This window comes from Kogia breviceps, chromosome X (assembly GCF_026419965.1).
Source record: "Kogia breviceps isolate mKogBre1 chromosome X, mKogBre1 haplotype 1, whole genome shotgun sequence".
NCBI classification, from domain to species: Eukaryota; Metazoa; Chordata; class Mammalia; order Artiodactyla; family Physeteridae; genus Kogia; species Kogia breviceps.
Genome location: NC_081330.1, coordinates 91,727,842 through 91,746,288, shown reverse-complemented (window position 1 = coordinate 91,746,288; position 18,447 = coordinate 91,727,842). Strand labels below are relative to the sequence as shown.

The following is an 18,447-nucleotide window of genomic DNA, read 5'->3' as shown; positions in this document are numbered from 1 at the left end:
TTAACAATATTAAGTATTTCAACCAATGAACATGGGAAGTCTTTACATTTATTTAGGTCTTTAATATCTCTGAGTGATGTTTTGTGGTTTTCAGTATGCACGTCTTTTTTAACATCTTTATTGGAGTATAATTGCTTTACAATGGTGTTAGTTCCTGCTTCATAACAAAGTGAATCAGTTATACATATACATATGTGCCCATATCACTTCCCTCTTGCATCTCCCTCCCTCCCACCCTCCCTATCCCACCCCTCTAGGTGGTCACAAAGCACCGAGCTGATCTCCCTGTGCTGTGCGGCTGCTTCCCACTAGCTATCGATTTTACAGTTGGTAGTGTATATATGTCAATGCTACTCTCTCACTTCGTCCCAGTTTACCCTTCCCCCTCCCCGTGTCCTCAAGTCCATTTTCTAGTAGGTCTGCATCTTTATTCCTGTCTTGCCACTAGGTTCTTTATCACCTTTTTTTTTTTTTTGGATTCCATATATATGTATTAGCATACGGTATTTGTTTTTCTCTTTCTGACTTACTTCACTCTGTATGACAGACTCTAGGTCCATCCACCTCACTACAAATAACTCAATTTCATTTCTTTATATGGCTGAGTAACATTCCATTGTATATATGTGCCACATCTTTTTTTGAACATATTTATTGGAGTATAATTGCTTTACAATCGTGTGTTAGTTTCTGATTTATAACAAAGTGAATCAGTTATACATATACATATGTGCCCATATCACTTCCCTCTTGCATCTCCCTCCCTCCCACCCTCCCTATCCCACCCCTCTAGGTGGTCACAAAGCACCGAGCTGATCTCCCTGTGCTATGCGGCTGCTTCCCACTAGCTATCTATTTTACGTTTGGTGGTGTATACATGTCCATGCCACTCTCTCACTTTGTCCCAGCTTACCCTTCCCCCTCCCCATATCCTCAAGTCCATTCTCTAGTAGGTCTGTGTCTTTATTCCCGTCTTACCCCTAGGTTCTTCATGACCATATTTTTTTTCTAAGATTCCATATATATGTGTTAGCATACGGTATTTGTTTTTCTCTTTCTGACTTATTGCACTCTGTATGACAGACTCTAGGTCCATCCACCTCACTACATATATCTCAATTTCATTTCTTTTTATGACTGAGTAATATTACATTGTATATATGTGCCACAGCTTCCATTCATCTGTCAATGGACACTTAGGTTGCTTCCATGTCCTGGCTATTGTAAATAGAGCTGCTATGAACATTGTGGTACATGACTCTTTTTGAATTATGGTTTTCTCAGGGTATATGCCCAGTAGTGGGATTGCTGGGTCATATGGTAGTTCTATTTTTAATTTTTTAAGGAACCTCCATACTGTTCTCCATAGTGGCGGTATCAATTTACATTCCCACCAACAGTGCAAGAGGGTTCCCTTTTCTCCACACCTTCTCCAGCATTTATTGTTTGTAGATGTTTTTTTTTTTTTTCTTGCGGTACGTGGGTCTCTCACTGTTGTGGCCTCTCTGGTTGTGGAGCACAGGCTCTGGATGTGCAGTCTCAGTGGCCATGGCTCATGGGCGCAGCCACTCTGTGGCATGTGGGATCTTCCCAAACTGGGGCATGAACCCATATCCCCTGCATTAGCAGGTGGACTCTCAACCATTGTGCCACCAGGGAAGCCCTGTTTGTAGTTTTTTTGACGATGGCCATTCTGACTGGTGTGAGGTGATACCTCACTGTAGTTTGATTTGTATTTCTCTAATGATTAGTGCTGTTGAGCATCCTTTCATGTGTTTGTTGGCAATCTGTATATCTTCTTTGGAGAAATGTCTATTTAGGTCTTCTGCCCATTTGTGGATTGGGTTGGCTTTTTTTTTGATATGGAGCTGCATGAGCGGCTTGTACATTTTGGAGATTAAGCCTTTGTCAGTTGCTTCATTTGCAAATATTTCCTCCCATTCTGAGGGTTGTCTTGTCGTCTTGTTTATGGTTTCCTTTGCTGTGCAAAAGCTTTTAAGTTTCATTAGGTCCCATTTGTTAATTTTTGTTTTTATTTCCATTTCTCTAGGAGGTGGGTCAAAAAGGATCTTGCTGTGATTGATGTCATAGAGTGTTCTGCCTAGGTTTTCCTCTAAGAGTTTGATAGTGTCTGGCCTTACATTTAGGTCTTTAATCCATTTTGAGTTTATTTTTGTGTATGGTGTTAGGAAGTGTTCTAATTTCATTCTTTTCCATGTAGCTGTCCAGTTTTCCCAGCACCACTTATTGAAGAGGCTGTCTTTTCTCCATTGTATATTCTTGCCTCCTTTATCAAAAGTAAGGTGACCATATGTGTGTGGGCTTATCTCTGGGCTTTCTATCATGTTCAATTGATCTATATTTCTGTTTCTGTGCCTGTACCATACTGTCTTGATTACTGTAGCTTTGTAGTATAGTCTGAAGTCAGGGAGCCTGATTCCTCCAGCTCCATTTTTGTTTCTCAAGATTGCTTTGGCTATTCAGGGTCTTCTGTGTTTCCATACAAATTGTATAACTTTTTGTTCTAGTTCTGTGAAAAATGCCATTGGTAGTTTGATAGGGATTGCATTGAATCTGTAGATTGTTTTGGGTAGTATAGTCATTTTCAGAAGGTTGATACTTCCAGTCCAAGAACATGGTATATCTCTCCATCTGTTGGTATCATCTTTAATTTCTCTCATCAGTGTCTTATAGTTTTCTGCATACAGGTCTTTTGTCTCCTTAGGTAGGTTTATTCCTAGGCATTTTATTCTTTTTGCTGCAATGGTAAATGGGAGTGTTTCCTTAATTCCTCTTTCAGATTTTTAATCATTAGTGTATAGGAATACAAGAGATTTCTGTGCATTAATTTTGTATCCTGCCACTTTACCAAATTCATTGATTAGCTCTAGTACTTTTCTGGTGGCATCTTTAGGATTCTCTCCGTATAGTATCATGTCATCTGCAAACAGTGAGAGCTTTACTTCTTCTTTGCCAGTTTGGATTGGCATGTATCTTTTTGAGTTAGTGTTTTTTTTTTTTTTTCTTTTTTTAAAAATAGATATATACCCAGGAGTGGAATTGCTGGGTCGTATGTTAGTTCTATTTTTAGTTTTTCGAGAAACCTTTATATTGTTTTCCATAGTGGCTGCACCAATTTACATTCCCACCAACAGTGTACTAGGGTTCCCTTTTCTGAACATCCTCACAAACACTTGTTATGTGTTGTCTTTTTGATGGTAGCCATTCTGAGGTGGTATCTCACTGTAGTTTTGATTTATTATGCATTTCCCTGATGATTAGCAATGTTGAGCATCTTTTCATGTACCTCTTGGCCGTCTGCATTTCCCCTTTGGAAAAATGTCCATTCAGGTCTTCTGTCCATTTTTTAATCAGAGTGTTTTATGTTGAGTTGTATATAGCTTTTTTAGTACATGTTCTAGGTATTACATTATATATACACAACATATCACAATCTACTGGAGTTGACATTTTATCAGTTTGAGGAAGTCTAGAAACTTTTCCTCCCTTTACTCTCCTACATCTATATTATTGTTTTAAACATTTCCTCTACATACATTGAGAACCATAACAGACAGTTATACGTTTTGCTGTAACTGTCAGACATAATTGAGAAAGCAGCATCAGAAGGAGTCTATTTTATCTACCTGTAGTTTTACTCTTTCCACTGTTCTTTCTCCCTGATGTCACAAGATTCCTTCTATTACTGTTTTTCCTACTTTGTGAACGTTGTATTCTTTTAAGGGGGACACCCGAGAATGACTTGATTTCCCCTTCACTCCTGAAGGATATTTTACTTGGATATAGAATTCTGACCTGACAGCTCTTTTTTTTTTAGTACTAGGAAAATATTGTCACCTTCTTCTGGCCTGCATGGTTTCTGGTAAGAAATCTATTGTCATTCAACAAAAATTTGCTCTGTTAGAAAGGTGTCATTTCTCTCTTGCTGCTTTCAAGGTTTTTGTTTTGTTTTTTCTTTAGTTTTCAGAAGTTTGATTGTGATGTGTCTTTGTTTGAATTTATTTGGGTTTACCCTGTTTGGGGTTCACTTAGCTTCTTGAATCTGTAGGTTTATGTCTCTCTCAAATTTGGAAAACTTGCCTAAGTATTTTTGTAGGAAAGATTACCAGAAGTAGAATCTCTGGGTTAAGGGTTCAAACTTTAAAAATTCACTAGAGGTGGGCTTCCCTGGTGGCGCAGTGGTTGAGAATCCGCCTGCTGATGCAGGGGACACGGGTTCGTGCCCTGGTCCGGGAAGGTCCCACATGCCGCGGAGCGGCTGGGCCCGTGAGCCATGGCCGCTGAGCCTGAGCGTCCGGAGCCTGTGCTCCACAACGGGAGAGGCCACAACAGTGAGGCCCGCATACCACAAAAAAAAAAAAAAAAAAAAAAAAAAATTCACTAGAGGGCTTCCCTGGTGGTGCAGTGGTTAAGAATCTGCCTGCCAATACAGGGGACACGGGTTCAAGCCCTGGTCCGGGAAGATCTCACATGCCATGGAGCAACTAAGCCCGTGTGCCAGAGCTACTGAGCCTGTGCTCTAGAGCCCGTGTGCCTAGAGCCCACGCTCCACAACAAGAGAAGCCACTGCAATGAGAAACCTGCACACTGCGACGAAAAGTAGCCCCCACCACAACTAGAGAAAGCCCGCATGCAGCAATCGAGACCCAATGCAGCCAAAAAAAGAAAAAGAAATCACTAGATATTTTCAAATAACCCTCCCAAAGTTAGTGGAAGTTTTTATTTCTGCTGGCAATGAATAAAAATGCCTGTTTATGCACCCCTTTACCAACAGAAATTATTATTAATCTATTGAACCTTTGCCAATGTCCTAAACAAAACAATGCATTGTTGTTTTAATCTACATTTATTTTTAGTGAAATTGAGCATATTTTTATGTTTATTGACCATTTTTATTTCTTCTCTAATTGTTCATTTTCTTGTCAAATTTTTTGGTGAGTGGTTCATCTTTTTCTTTCTGATCATGCAATTCTCTTTGTACATTTTGAAAATTATTCCTTTGTCATTCGTGTTGACAATGTTTTTGGCCAGTTTTTTGTTAAGTTTTTTATCCCTGTTTTTGTTTACTTGTTCTGCCAAACAAAAATTAAAAATTTTAGCTACTAAAATTTATTGAGCCTGTTGCTCTCTCTAGATTTTTGTCCTGTTTAGAAAGGTTTTTCTTTCTGCAAGATTATAAAAATTTAAAAAATATTTTGTCTAGTATTTCCATGGTTTCATTTTCACAATTAAATCTTGGATCCATGTGAAATATATTTTCATGTAAAAGTGAGGTAGATAAGAGCAGATCTTTCCTATCAGGTTTTAATAAAGGGTTGTAGTGGGAAGGGGAAAGGAGAGTTTATGAAAGGGTTGTATGCCTGGGTGGAGGGAAATATTGGAAAATGGTAGAGTCAAAGGGCTGTCTCTTCTTTTCTTAGCACCCTCTGAGTGCTACCCAAAGGAAAGGTTAAGTCCACTGGAGGTTTGAAGGTTGTGAGAATTTTTTTTTTAATTTTTGGAAAATTATAATTTTTACTCAATAACTTTTTTGTTTTGTGAAGAAGTGGAAAGAAACAGGAAGAATAAAATTGCTTGTTATGTGATGTTTGTGTTGCTGTTGTTTTGGTGGATGGATCTTTTCCTCTTTTGACTAAAGAAGACTTGTTGTGACTTGTGTTAATACTATATTTCCTTTATAGTGCATCCCAGTGGGACACTTGTCCACAGTGATGACCCTTAAAGGAAGATACTCCTTTACTTGGTTAACAAATATTAATGTTTTTTCAGCCATCTGTCAAGGAGGCAGGTATGGGGTAGTGCTTATGTGTTTGGTCTCTGGAATCAGACTGCTTGGGTTTGAATCCCAATCCAATAGCTTACTAGCTGTGTGATCTTGGGCAAGTTACTAAACTTCTCTGTACTTCAAGTTCCTCTTCTGCAAAACAGGGACATTAACAACTCATTGTATTGTTGTGAGTGTCAGAACAGTGTCAAACATATTGTAAGCAATTGATAAATGTGAACTATTCTTAATGCTAATGACTGGAGATAGATCACAATAGGTGCAGTCCTTGTAGTTGTGGACCTTCCATTCTTTTTTTTTTTTTTTTTTTTTGGTAAGTGGGCCTCTCACTGTCCCCTGCATTGGCAGGCAGACTCTCAACCACTGCACCACCAGGGAAGCCTGGTGAGAACATTTTAAATCTACTCTCATAGCAACTTTCAAGTATACAATACAGTATTAACTGTAGTCACCATGCTATACATTAGATCTCTGGAACTTGTAACTGAAGGTTTGTACTCTTTGACCAACTTCTTTCTGTTTCCTGCACTGTACAGGTTTTGGTCTTGTTCTTTTAAGGGTAATTGCATGCTGATCTCCCTTGGACATAACTGCATGCAAAACACCTGGAAGAAAATAATAAGCATCTTAAGCGTAATACAACATAGTGATGCTAGTCTAGTGCTCTTGGATTGGGTGTTTTAATACTTTTAATCTGATTGCCAAGTTTTCTTCTTTCTAAGTCTTTATGAAAAAAACAACTCACTTAAGCACTGTCCTATGGTAGGAGCCTTCCATCATCATGATCATAAAGTTTGAAGGTAGAGGCAGAAATGAACACGTGTGCTTCTGACCTTATTGATGCTTAATATTTTGTCCTCATGAAAAACTATACTTTAACAATTATTGTTAATATTATTATCTTAATGAAGAGGCTGAGCAAAAAGGGTCATTTGAAAAAGAAAAGAGTGTCCTCATCCCTCTCTAGCAAGTGGTACGAAGTCTGGTCCTCTGGCCCCTGCCTCTGATGGCCTTCTTTTCATTTTCCCCTGCAGTTCAGCTCTGGACTGTTGGAAACTATAACTGGTATCTCAAGAAAAGCCTGCCCTTCGGCACCTGTGGGAAGAGCAATATTATGTCCCTGATGTGGGGCCCAGTGACCCCATACTGGCTGCATGTTCTCTGTCAAGGCTGTCATTTCCTCTGCTATGACTGGCACTGAACGACTGACCGGAGCTCAGGAGATAATTTAAGTGACATGGCAAATGTGGCTGTTGTTGATGGAAGTAAGGCGCTGAAAAGTGTGTCCATGGGCCTGCAAGAGGCCTGAGCCAGGAGCCTGCAGATGTGGTAGTTTGACTTAGACAGTGCAGGATTTTCATTTGATTGATTGTTCTGGTTGTTTGGTTTGTTTTACTTGTTTTGGTTTCGATTGGATGGGAACACCCTTAGGTGAGGCATGTACTCCCCTGAGGACCCATAGTCTCTCCTCTCCCCGCACATCCCTCAACTCCCTTTCCTACTACAACCATGGCCTTTACATATTTACTTGTCTGGGCTTTGAAGACATTGACATTTCTGACCCTGGGTAGAGAGGAAGACAACAGTAGGCTTGTGGCATTGGTGTGTCAGCCTTGTCTTTGTGCCCTGACATAGCCTTACTATTGACTCTCACACCACTCCATTGTGTTGCTTTGTTTTCTGATACAATGCTTGCTAATTATGTACCTTTCCAGTATCTTCAGTTCAAGTCACAGACATCTGCCTAGTACTCGTATTGGATTGGTGTTTTTTAATTAGGTTGAGGGTTTTTGTTTAGTGAGGGGAAAGAAACTAGGGAAAGTCAGTCTTTCCTGAATAGACAGTTTATTTATTGCTGATGACATAAAGGAAGACTTGCTTCTAAGATTGTAATGTGAGTTGGTGTACTAATTTATGTTCTATGTAGTGATCATAATACTGAGTTTACAATCATATGTTCTGTATAGAGGACTTAAGCACATATGCCTTATTACCAGATCCATGTACAGGGAAGTGCTTTAAGGACTTTGGTTTATTCTGGCTTGGTTGCAGGCCCAGGTTTAAAGCTAGAACTCTGATCTTTTGGCCTGCTTGCTGTAATTCCTGGCATCTGAAACTCCAAGCCCCGAGATGGACTGCTATAGGCCTGGAGGTGACAATAGCCAGATATAGACAGAGCTCTGACAATTACTTTCCTCCTCTACACTGTATTTAAGCTTATTCATGATAAAAACACTAGCAATTACTTTTAAGAATTGCTATATATTTTCTACCACCATTATTAGTTAGTGGTATTGTGCTGTTCAGATGCCTTGTTTTACAAATTGAACATCCATGTGCCTAATCCTCTTTCTCTCTCGCATGCAGACAGGGTATTGGTGACAGCCTTCCAGCAGAATGTGGTTCCAACTCCCATGTGCACCTACCGACTGCTGCTCCCACATCCTGTAAATCAAATCATGTTCTCCACACACCCTAAAAAGAGTAACAGCCTCGCTGTCCTAAATGCCAGTAACCAGATTTTTGTTTATAAATGTGGTATGTTCAAAAACTGTTATCAGGATGTTCTGAATCAAATCTCTCCTACACAAAAGCAAATTATAGTTTGGTGTTGCGTTAGCTCTAGGGCTTCGAAAAATTTTGAAGTTTATAATTAATATCATTATTACTGTGATGTTTAATTGACTTGTAGGGTTTTTGTGTATTTGTGTGTGGGGGAGTTCAATCCTACTCTGGCTAATAAGAACAATTCTTTTTAATTGTTGAACTTGAAGGGTTCGTTATTTAAGTATAATTCTGAATCCTAGAAAGAACTTAGTATCTCATTACATCCTTAACATGTTTTACAGTTTTCATTGCCATTGCACATATTTTCAGTTGATCTCACAGCTTTCCTAGGAGCTGTCAGAGGTGGAGTTTTTCTGTTTTATAGATGAGGGAACAGAATGGCAGAGGGTTTACAGTCTGCTTGAGCAAGAAAGGACAAGGACCTCTACTTAGGTGTTTTAGCATCTAATCTAGTTGTCCTTCCACAGTCCCGTTGCTCTCAGTTTCTAGTTGCTTTCCTGATGTACTTGAAGAACCTGTAATTTGTGAATTCTATGGTTGTATCGTAAGTTATACTGGCACATGGCAGTGGTAGCCTTGTTTTCAAATAAGTTTTGAATTCTCAGCGTGAAAGGTAGGCAGAAATTTAAGAAAGAGGTTCAGATGTGTTTGTTTTCTAGATTGCTTTATTTGTAAAGTGGATTACCTTCTAGAACCCATTAAATGCAGGACCCCATATCCGTAGTATCAGGAAGAATGTTTGTAGTTTACTTTGATAGTATTTGCATTTTTCCCCTAGGTGATAGTCCAAGCGTAGACTCTATGGTGAAACTGGGAGCTGTGGGTGGAAATGGATGTAACATTTCTCTTAGAACACTTCATCTGGACAAGAGATTCACGTAGGTTGTTCTTAGTTGCCTTGGAACTCTGGGCACAGAAGCAGCCAGCATTTAGTCCTAAATTCAGCCAACTGTTATTATCTTATCCTGTGCCTGTTGCTCAGTGGAACAAGAAGTAGATACAACACCTGGGCCCTGGTTTTTCAGCCTGGTTGGGGAAGTCAGTTACCTATATATCTGAATATCATATATGCTGATGGGTGGCAATGGAACGTAAGTCTTAAGCTGACTTAGAACCCATTCCCTCAACATCCCTGGGGGGATTTTCAACAGGGAAAATCCCATAGGAAAGATGGAGATGCAGATGATAGAGCAGAGTGCATTTGCTTACACGGATGAGGATACGTACATTGTTAATGTGTGGCTGACCTAATGCAGTCTCTAGTTTGTCTCATCCTACAGTGCAGAAATTTTGGTTGCTGTGTTTTGAGGCTCTCAGGTTGGAAATCAGAATGCATCTTCCTATTAAAATGATACTATGAAGAGTTGGATACAATTGAATACCTCAGGTACATTATAGGCATTATAAAATAAACCAGAAGCCAATTTATTAATTATAAGTCCATTTCTGTGAGAATCCAGAATTTGATTCTGTTGTTTAATGAGCCCATGTTCTTTTTTTTTTACAATGGTGTGTTAGTTTCTGCTTTATAACAAAGTGAATCAGCTATACATATACATATATCCCCATATCTCTTCCCTCTTGTGTCTCCCTCCCTCCCACCCTCCCTATCCCACCCCTCTAGGTGGTCACAAAGCACAGAGGTGATCTCCCTGTGCCACGTGGCTGCTTCCCACTAGCTACTGATTTTACATTTGGTAGTGTATATATGTCCATGCCACTCTCTCATTTTGTCCCAGCTTACCATTCCGCCTCCCTGTGTACTCAAGTCCATTCACTAGTAGGTCTGTGTCTTTATTCCCGTCCTGCCCCTAGGTTCTTCATGACCATTTTTTTAGATTCCATATATATGTGTTAGCATACGATATTTGTTTTTCTCTTTCTGACTTAGTTCACTCTGTATGACAGACTCTAGGTCCATCCACCTCACTACATATAACACAATTTCATTTCTTTTTATGGCTGAGTAATATTCCATTGTATATATGTGCCACATCTTCTCTATCCATTGATCTGTCGATGGACACTTAGGTTGCTTCCATGTCCTGGCTATTGTAAATAGAGCTGCAATGAACATTTTGGTACATGACTTTTTTTTTCCATTCTTGAGTGAGGAGGTAGGTTAAAAAATTACAAATATGAGATATGGGAACATATGTATGTGTATAACTGATCCACTTTGTTATAAAGCAGAAACTAACACACCATTGTAAAGCAATTATACTCCAATAAAGATGTTTTAAAAAAGAATAAATGCCAAATGATTGGCAGCCTCAAAAAAATTACAAATAGCAATAATTATTCTAAAAGAAACGTAAAGACCTAAATGGGAAGGAAATCTAAAAAAGAGTGTATATATGTATACATTTGACTGATTCACTTTGCTCTACAGCAAGAAACTAACACAACATTGTAAAGCAACTATACTCCAATAAAAATTCAAAGAAAAGAGAAATTCAAGGGGCTGAGATAAAATATTAGGGAGTGGGAGAAGAATCCTACTCTAGATAACATGGTCAAGGAAGGCCTCTCTGAAGAGTGGATATTTAAGGTGAGACTTAAAGCATGAGGAAAAAAAAGTAATTTAAAGAAGAGAGGGAAGAATGTTTCTGACAGTGGGAATGTCATGTGCAAAGTTCCCGAGAAGAGGGATTTTCTGTATATTCAAAGTTTAGGAAGAAGATCATTATGGCTGGAATGGAGTAAATGAGAAAGAGAGTGATATGAGACAAGGTTAGTGAGATAGGCGGGACTTGTAGGCCAGGGTAAGGAGTCTGGATTTTATTTTAAGTTCTGTGGGAAACCACAAAAGCAGGAGAGGGACATGATACATATTTTTTTTTAAAAAAAGACTGATCATATTGTATTGTATTTGCATTAGAGAAGAGTCTGATTAGAAAGGGGGAGAGCAGCTTGGAGGCTTTTGACTGTGGTCCAATCGAGAGACTATGGTTGTAGTGGAGATGGAGGGAAGTAGATGGATATAAAGTATATTTTTGAGGTAAAATCAACAGGACTTTATGAAGGATTGGATTTGGTAGGGTAAGGTGGTGGAAAAGAGTTTGAATCAAGGATGATACCCAGGTTTCTGGCTTGATTAACAGGCTTGATGTGGTACCAGTTTCTGAAATGGGGGACATTGGAGGAAGGATCAGGTTTGGTGAAGGCTGTGAATACGTTAAGTTTGAGGTGTCTATTAGACATCCAAATGGAGATGTGGAGTAGTCAGTTGGATTTATGAGTCTGGAGTTCAGGGCCAGCTTTTAGATGCTACTTAAAGTCATGGATCTGGATGTGATAACCTAGGGATATTAAAAAGAGAAGAGGGCCTGGGATCATGTGACTATTTTCCATTTAATGTAGAAGTTATGAGATACTAAAAGGAGAATGGACTAATAATAAGTGTAAAGATGTAGTTTAGTGGTAGAGTATCTGTTGTATACGCAGGAATTCCTAGATTTTATTCCTGGCATCTCCATTCTCTCTTTCCCTCCTCAGAAGACAGGGCAGGGCTATACACTCTTCAAGTCTTTTGTCAGTTACTCATATATATTTTTTTAGCTCCTGGAACAAAGCAGGTGCTCAATAATTATTTGTTGAATGAATGAATTAATGTAGGAATGAAATGAATGAGCATATCGGTTGTATTACCTGCTTTGCCACAATGTAGCATTGTGACATTGGGCAGTTAGCAAGCTACAGTTTTGTTGTCTGTAAAACGGCAATAATAAAAGTACCTACCTTTTTGGACAGTGTTGAAAACAATTTAAAAATTTATAGCAATTAGCACAGAGCTAGTGCTCAATTAATGTTAGCTACTATTAGCTCTCTGCACTTTGGGGGCTATCCATAAAATAAGGGCAATAATTTCTGCTCTGCTTCCCTCACAAAGGCACGTTTTGGCCGCGCCGCGGGGGCTTGCGGGTCTTAGTTCCCTGACCAGGGATTGAAACTGGGCCACAGCAGTGAAAGCGGCGAGTCCTAACCACTGGACTGCCAGGGAATTCCCCAAAGCTTATTAATATTAATGTTTTAATTGCTCTGAACTTCACTACATAATGCAGCGGCTCTCGCCATCCTCCTGCAGGATTATTTAAATGAAAACGAGTCTTTAAAGAGACCCAGTCCTCCCGCTTGTCAGCCCAGCCCAGTCCAACCAGGGGTACAGGAAACCACGCCCCGTTGTGAAGTCAATTAGCTGCAGAGTTCAGTTTAAAAATACCCAGCCCCGCCCCTCCTTGGTAGGCGAGCTCAAGTCTCAACTGCACGCTGATTTGCCCTTGCTGGCCAATCACCACTGCTCTGCCTCCTGGGCTGTAATTTTCAAAATTCGCTCCTGGGCTGATTGGAGAGAGTACGGGGTAAGTTGAGACGGACGCCAGTTGCTGCGACGCGGAGCTCCGGTCATTTCCCGGGCCTCTCCTGGGCTAGGACTGCATCCGTGGTCTTTCCTCTTCTGCCCTCAATCTCGATATGAGGTAGGCGCCTTTGAACTTGTACTGCCCGCTTGAATGTCCGGTTGTGTCGCACGCGGGTGGGTCCTTGAGCCTCACTCCAGTCCCTTGTAACTCACTGTCTTCTTTTGCCGGGATCCATGGGATCCCTGACAGGAAACCTTTGCTTTTTCCTGTCAGTCAGCAGTCTGTGGAGAGAGCCCTCTACGAGGTTGGGCAGGGAGTGTGTATTAGTGGGTGACATGGCAAAGCAAACAAACAAACAAACCAAAACAACCAAACAAAAACAATAAAAAAACAAAACTGGGTCCCAGCTTTTAAATGGAGCTACCAGTACACATGCCTGAATCAGAGTACATTTACATAACGTCTTTTCACAAGCGAAACTGTGCAGGATCAATTTCATCCACAAGACATATTTAAGCTAGAGAATGCTACTTGAGGGATGTCTTTTGAACTACAGGTTGAAGGATATGAAAGAAGATGGAAACATGTGTCCTTCCTCCCTTGTTGTCTCCACTGGCTCTCTTCCATCACCACCTCCAACCCCTCCAACTCTGGCTTTCCACTGCTCTCTGCTATGGTCCTCTTGGAATCCTAGAATGTCAGAAGTTGAAGCGATCCTAGAACAGTGCTTCTTAAACTTTAAAGTGCATACAGATCACCTGGGGTTATTAACTTGCACTTCCTGATTCGGTAAGGCCTGCCGCAGGGCCCTGAGATTTTAAATTGCTAACAAGCTCCCAGGTGATGCTAACATTGCTGGTCCATTGACCATGGTTTAAATGTCAAGGAGACTCTGGTCCCACTATCTCATTTTATTAGGTGGGGGAAGGAGACCTGGAGAGGGAAAAGGGACCTGTCCTGTGTCACTCAGCCAGCTAGGGCAGGATTAGAACTAGACCCTGGGCATCCTTCCCAGCTCAGTGCTGCTTTCATTGACACCATGCTGCTTTCTCTCCCCAGTGTCTTGCTGTCTGTAACCTGCCTTTATATATAAAAAGAAGTCACTACTGTTTCCTGAGATTGTCTTGATCTACAGTTTTGGACTCTGAGCAATTGGGCTTCTAAACAATCCAACTTGCCCCTGTGTGGGTTTCAGCACCAGCCCTGGGATGCCCAATGGAGCCTTCAACACTCATCAGTGTGTATGTAGGGGAGATGGAAAGTCTGGAAAGTAGAAAGGATTTTAATTTTTTTGTCCAAGTAAGGCTAAGGGTTCTGTAGGTGGTAGAAGTTGAGAGTGTTCTGCAGAGTGTTCTTTTATGAAAGCATGTTTTTGGTGGTGTCAATTCCCTCCCCGCACCTAGTGGCAGGGAAATTAGTTACTTAAGTCAGTGTCTGTGTCCCCCAAAGCAAGTGATTATTGTTCAGGATAATGAAGGTGATACATGACCATCATCTGAAAAACCTTATTTTCTCTGAGGTTTAGTCAACCTGTGATGCCATCAGCTAAAAGTTTTCTGGCCTGTTGACTCCAGTTTGATTTTTTTTTCTTTCCACTTGAAAGATAAAGATTTCAGAACATGAGTCTTTGGTCATCCATAAAAAATTGTATGAGGTGTGAATAATAATAGTGGAGTGAGTGGTTTTCATACAGTGCAGTTAAGGGTGGGTTCACTCAATTTAGCTTTATTGCTGCTTGGCTGAGTTTTGAAGGATGAGATGGAAAATAGGTTTGGATTTGGAGGAAGAGAAGGAGAATAAGATGCACCATTTATTCTGAGTACTTACCAGGTTAAGCTTTGCACATACAAATTTACATTTGAGCCACACAATACCTCTGCAAGTAAGAGGTGGTATAGCTCTTTTGCAAATGAGGAAACTGAGGCTCTAAGATGCTAAGTTGGCTGATTTAGGAGCCCAATTGCTTCTTAAAAGTCTGTGTTCATTCTAACTCCTCATTACTCCTCATACTACCACACTATGGCCTTTCACTTTGGACTGTAGGCTATTTTGGAATCTTTTTTGCATACTATCAGAGAGACTTCATGTTATTTTAGAAAAGAGCCCTGGAAGAGCTGGGTGTTCTATGCTGCTTAATAATGTGTCCTGTGTAGTAAGTCACTTAACTCATCTGGGACTATAAAATGGAAAGAATTGTACTTGTCCTGCTTACCCTCACAGTTTTGTTGGGAGGATTAACTGACATAGTAAGTGTGAAGGCACATACTTGTACTGACTTTTCCTTGCCAACAAAATGTTTAATATTCTCCATCCAAAGCTAAGCCCAAGTTAGCCTCTCTTTTTTCTTAAACCTTCCCCTCAAACTGCGGTCTTCTCTGCAGTCTTACCAGCGTGGCCCCAGCCTAGCTTGCAGCCTCTTTCTAACTCCTCCCCAACACATTCTTTATACTCCACACTCCAGGCAACTTGGATGTTCCCAAACTTGCTGTGCTCTGCATGTTCAAGCCTCCGCCTAGGCTCAGGCTTTCTTTGCCTGGAAAGCTCCCCTGTCTACTTGGGAACCTTTTTGTCGTTTAAGTCCAGATGGAATCTCCCACAAGATTACTGACTTTCCATTATGTTTCTAAAGTACTTTTTATCTACCGTTTTTAAATCATTTGTCATATTTTTATGTTACTGTTAGAGCTGTGCCTGTGAATACTTCTAGGGTAAGATACATGATTTATTTGTGTTTGTATCTCCATTGCCTGAAGTATCTGGTGCATTGCCTTTAGGGTCTCTCTTATGGAAGCCTGTTCTTTGTCAAATGCAGTTGAACTTGGACACTGAATATGGGTGAGGTTGGAAGGGCAGTTGTATTTGAGTGGGAAGGCTTTCTTGGATATCCAAGAACTGATTCCTCCTAATTATGTATTTGCTTGTAAGATACATAAGTATATCATAACTATTGGGAATTCACAAACTAAAGGAAATTTAAGGAATGTAGAATGGGATCCCACACTGAGATGGGGTGAAGGTAGGACTCTCCCAAGGTCTGTAATGACTGTTAAATTTTTATGTCAAGTGATTTTCAGCAAGTTAATTCCTTCTGCTGTTATCTTTTGATTTGATTTTATTTTTTTCTTACTGGGTGTCTGGAACTGGATTACAGTTTCTTGATTGAATGCAGCCTTTGAATACCCTCTGGCCTGTTGTGCATACGTGTGTGTGTGTGTGTGTGTGTGTGTGTGTGTGTGTGTGCAATGTATTCTTTTGCCTTCTCTGTAGCATCATTATAATTGCTGTGGCCAGGACCCCATGCCTTTTAAAGAACATTAACCCTACCAGCGAGCCTCCATACTATATGATCCATCATGTTCTTGATTATTTTCAATGCAAAACTGTTAATTTGTCCCCAGTGTTCCTAGGCTAAACTAGGGGCTAGGCCACAGTCCCAGTGCCCACAAAGGGTGGCAGGCACTGTACTGAGCTTTTAACATAGAGTATCTCATTTAATTTGAACAGTGCCCTGCAGAGGTACATATACTTATCTCCATTTTACAGATGAGATAACTGAAGCCTAGGGAGTTTAAGTCACTTGCCCATGGTTAAGTGTGGTCGAACCAAGATTTGAGCCCAGATCTGCTTAAATCAAAGTATGTTTTCTCCTAGGGATGCTATAGAGAGACTGGGTTTTCTCAAGGATCTCCAGAGAATTCTGATATTTCTGGTGAATGGTGTTTTAAACAGTCCTTTTCTGATTGCAGCCCTGCCTTGGATAGATGCTGCTGAATCCATAAGAAATGCCACTGCCACTGCCACCCCAATGCTCCAGATGTGAGACTAAGAAATCTCAGTCCAGCAAAATTGTGCCCAGTGATCATGGCCCATCTGAAAAGGTTAGAGCAAGCTGCCTTTCCCAACAGTGTTTCAAATAAGCTCTTCCTGTGTTGGTTCAGTCCCTATCCTCACCCCTGCACCTTTTGAAATATGTGTGGTTTAATCTGAGAAAGTGGGAAAGGGTGGCAGACCTTGTAGTTGGAGAAGACCAGCAAATTAGGACTTAGGGAGAAAGTGTCAACTCTTCTTTCTCATAAATGCATGGCTAAGATGAAGGCCGTCCTCCATAACCTTCCAAAGCAAACAATACTCAGTTCTCATTAGTGATCACATCTATACTCTTACTTTCTCTGAGATGCTCAAGGCACCTTGCCAAGTGGCTGCTTGGTACATCCTGGGGAGAGTATGAAGATTAGGTCAACAAATGTATTATAATGCTTTTTACAGCTATTAAATTTGAAGAATGGGCCCATTTTGAGCCTGCTGTTTTGACCTTGTGGATAGTTTGTCATTCCAACCCTGCGATGTTCTATGTTCCTCATCGTTCATATTTTAATCAGAATTTTACTAACCTGATGAATTGTCATTAAGAGAGTGTTTCCTGGAGCAAACATCATTAGGCCAATTTATTTTCCTTGATTGGTTTTCTCTCAGCACAGATAAACACTTTCTAATCATTTTCATTTTTGTCTCACTGAAATGATTTTCTTGGAGGGGCCAAATGTGTTTTTCCTATGTAAATTTGGCAAGAAAGATTTGATACATTGATCAGATTTTTGTCCATATCAAATTTTCTGATTAGAGTTCTGCCACTGTAAGTTTTCTTTTGTGGCAGTTATTTTTCCAAATCCAAGTCTCTCAGGGCACATTTTGCAAATATAAATTTTATTGAGTTCAGTTTCACCCATTGATTTTATTTGGGGCTGGTTATTTCTACCAGTAATATTAAGTAGGAATTGGATAACAGACCAACAGTTAATTTCTTAGCCAGTTTGAGAGAAAATACTAATTTATTTTTTGCTAATTATTTCCACTAGGATTATTTATCATGAACTAGATAAGAGACTAATAGTTTACTTATTTCTTAGCTTAATCAATTAAAAAACAGAGGTAATTCTTCTCAGCTCTTTCAGGATTGCTCCACTGTGCTAGATTGTTCTATTGTAATATGAATCCAGTTCTCTAAATTTCTAATCACTTACTGTGTCATGTACTAACTGTCCATGGTGTAAATGGAGAACCGGGAAAATAAATGGTCTGACCTCAATGTTCTGCTTCATATTATAACAACTCTCTGACATAGGTAGGGCAGGGTTCTCAATTCATAAAGGAAATCTGATACTTAGGAGACTTTCACCAAATAAAAACTGTTAGGGAACAGAAAAGCCCTACAGTGTGATTTACCTTAACCTCTCACCCCACAGAGAGAGTCTTGCTCATTTGGGAGTGGGGTAAGGCATATGTAGATAAACACTACCTAGAAAGGAAGCTCCCTTTGATCCAAAATATTCACCCTTCCTCCTTTCCCCATCTCTCCCTTGTATACACTAAAAGGGATTAATATGAATTACCAAACTCCTTTCTTAAAATACAGAATTTTCCCTATGAGGTTTAAAAACATATTGGACTATATACTTTAAAAATACTATTTCTGCCCGTTTACAGTTTATATAGATTTTTAAAAAACGTGTTTTCTCTTATTTGATCCTCAAATGAGGTAGGTTATTATTCCAATTTTACTGATGAGGAAATTGAGTCTCAGAAACTAAGTGACTTGTGCGAGGTCAATAGCTAATAAAGAGCTGATCCTGGATCAGTATCTAGGTGTGTGTGTTATTGTCCTTATTGAGAATGTCTTAAATCAACTACTTAACATAAGAAACACTTACATTT

The 18,447-nt window shown here is 39.9% G+C and overlaps 1 protein-coding gene across 1 annotated transcript in view; it reads left to right on the top strand.

Annotated features, from left to right (window-relative positions):
* The window catches only part of CCNB3 (cyclin B3), a 55,810-nt gene that overhangs the window by 2,346 nt on the left and 35,017 nt on the right, over positions 1-18,447 (top strand). Inside the window, exon 2 of the mRNA XM_067022868.1 lies at positions 16,482-16,613. Within this exon, the coding sequence (XP_066878969.1) occupies positions 16,518-16,613 (96 nt within the window). The 5' untranslated portion in view covers positions 16,482-16,517. The remainder of the gene's footprint in view (positions 1-16,481; positions 16,614-18,447) is intronic.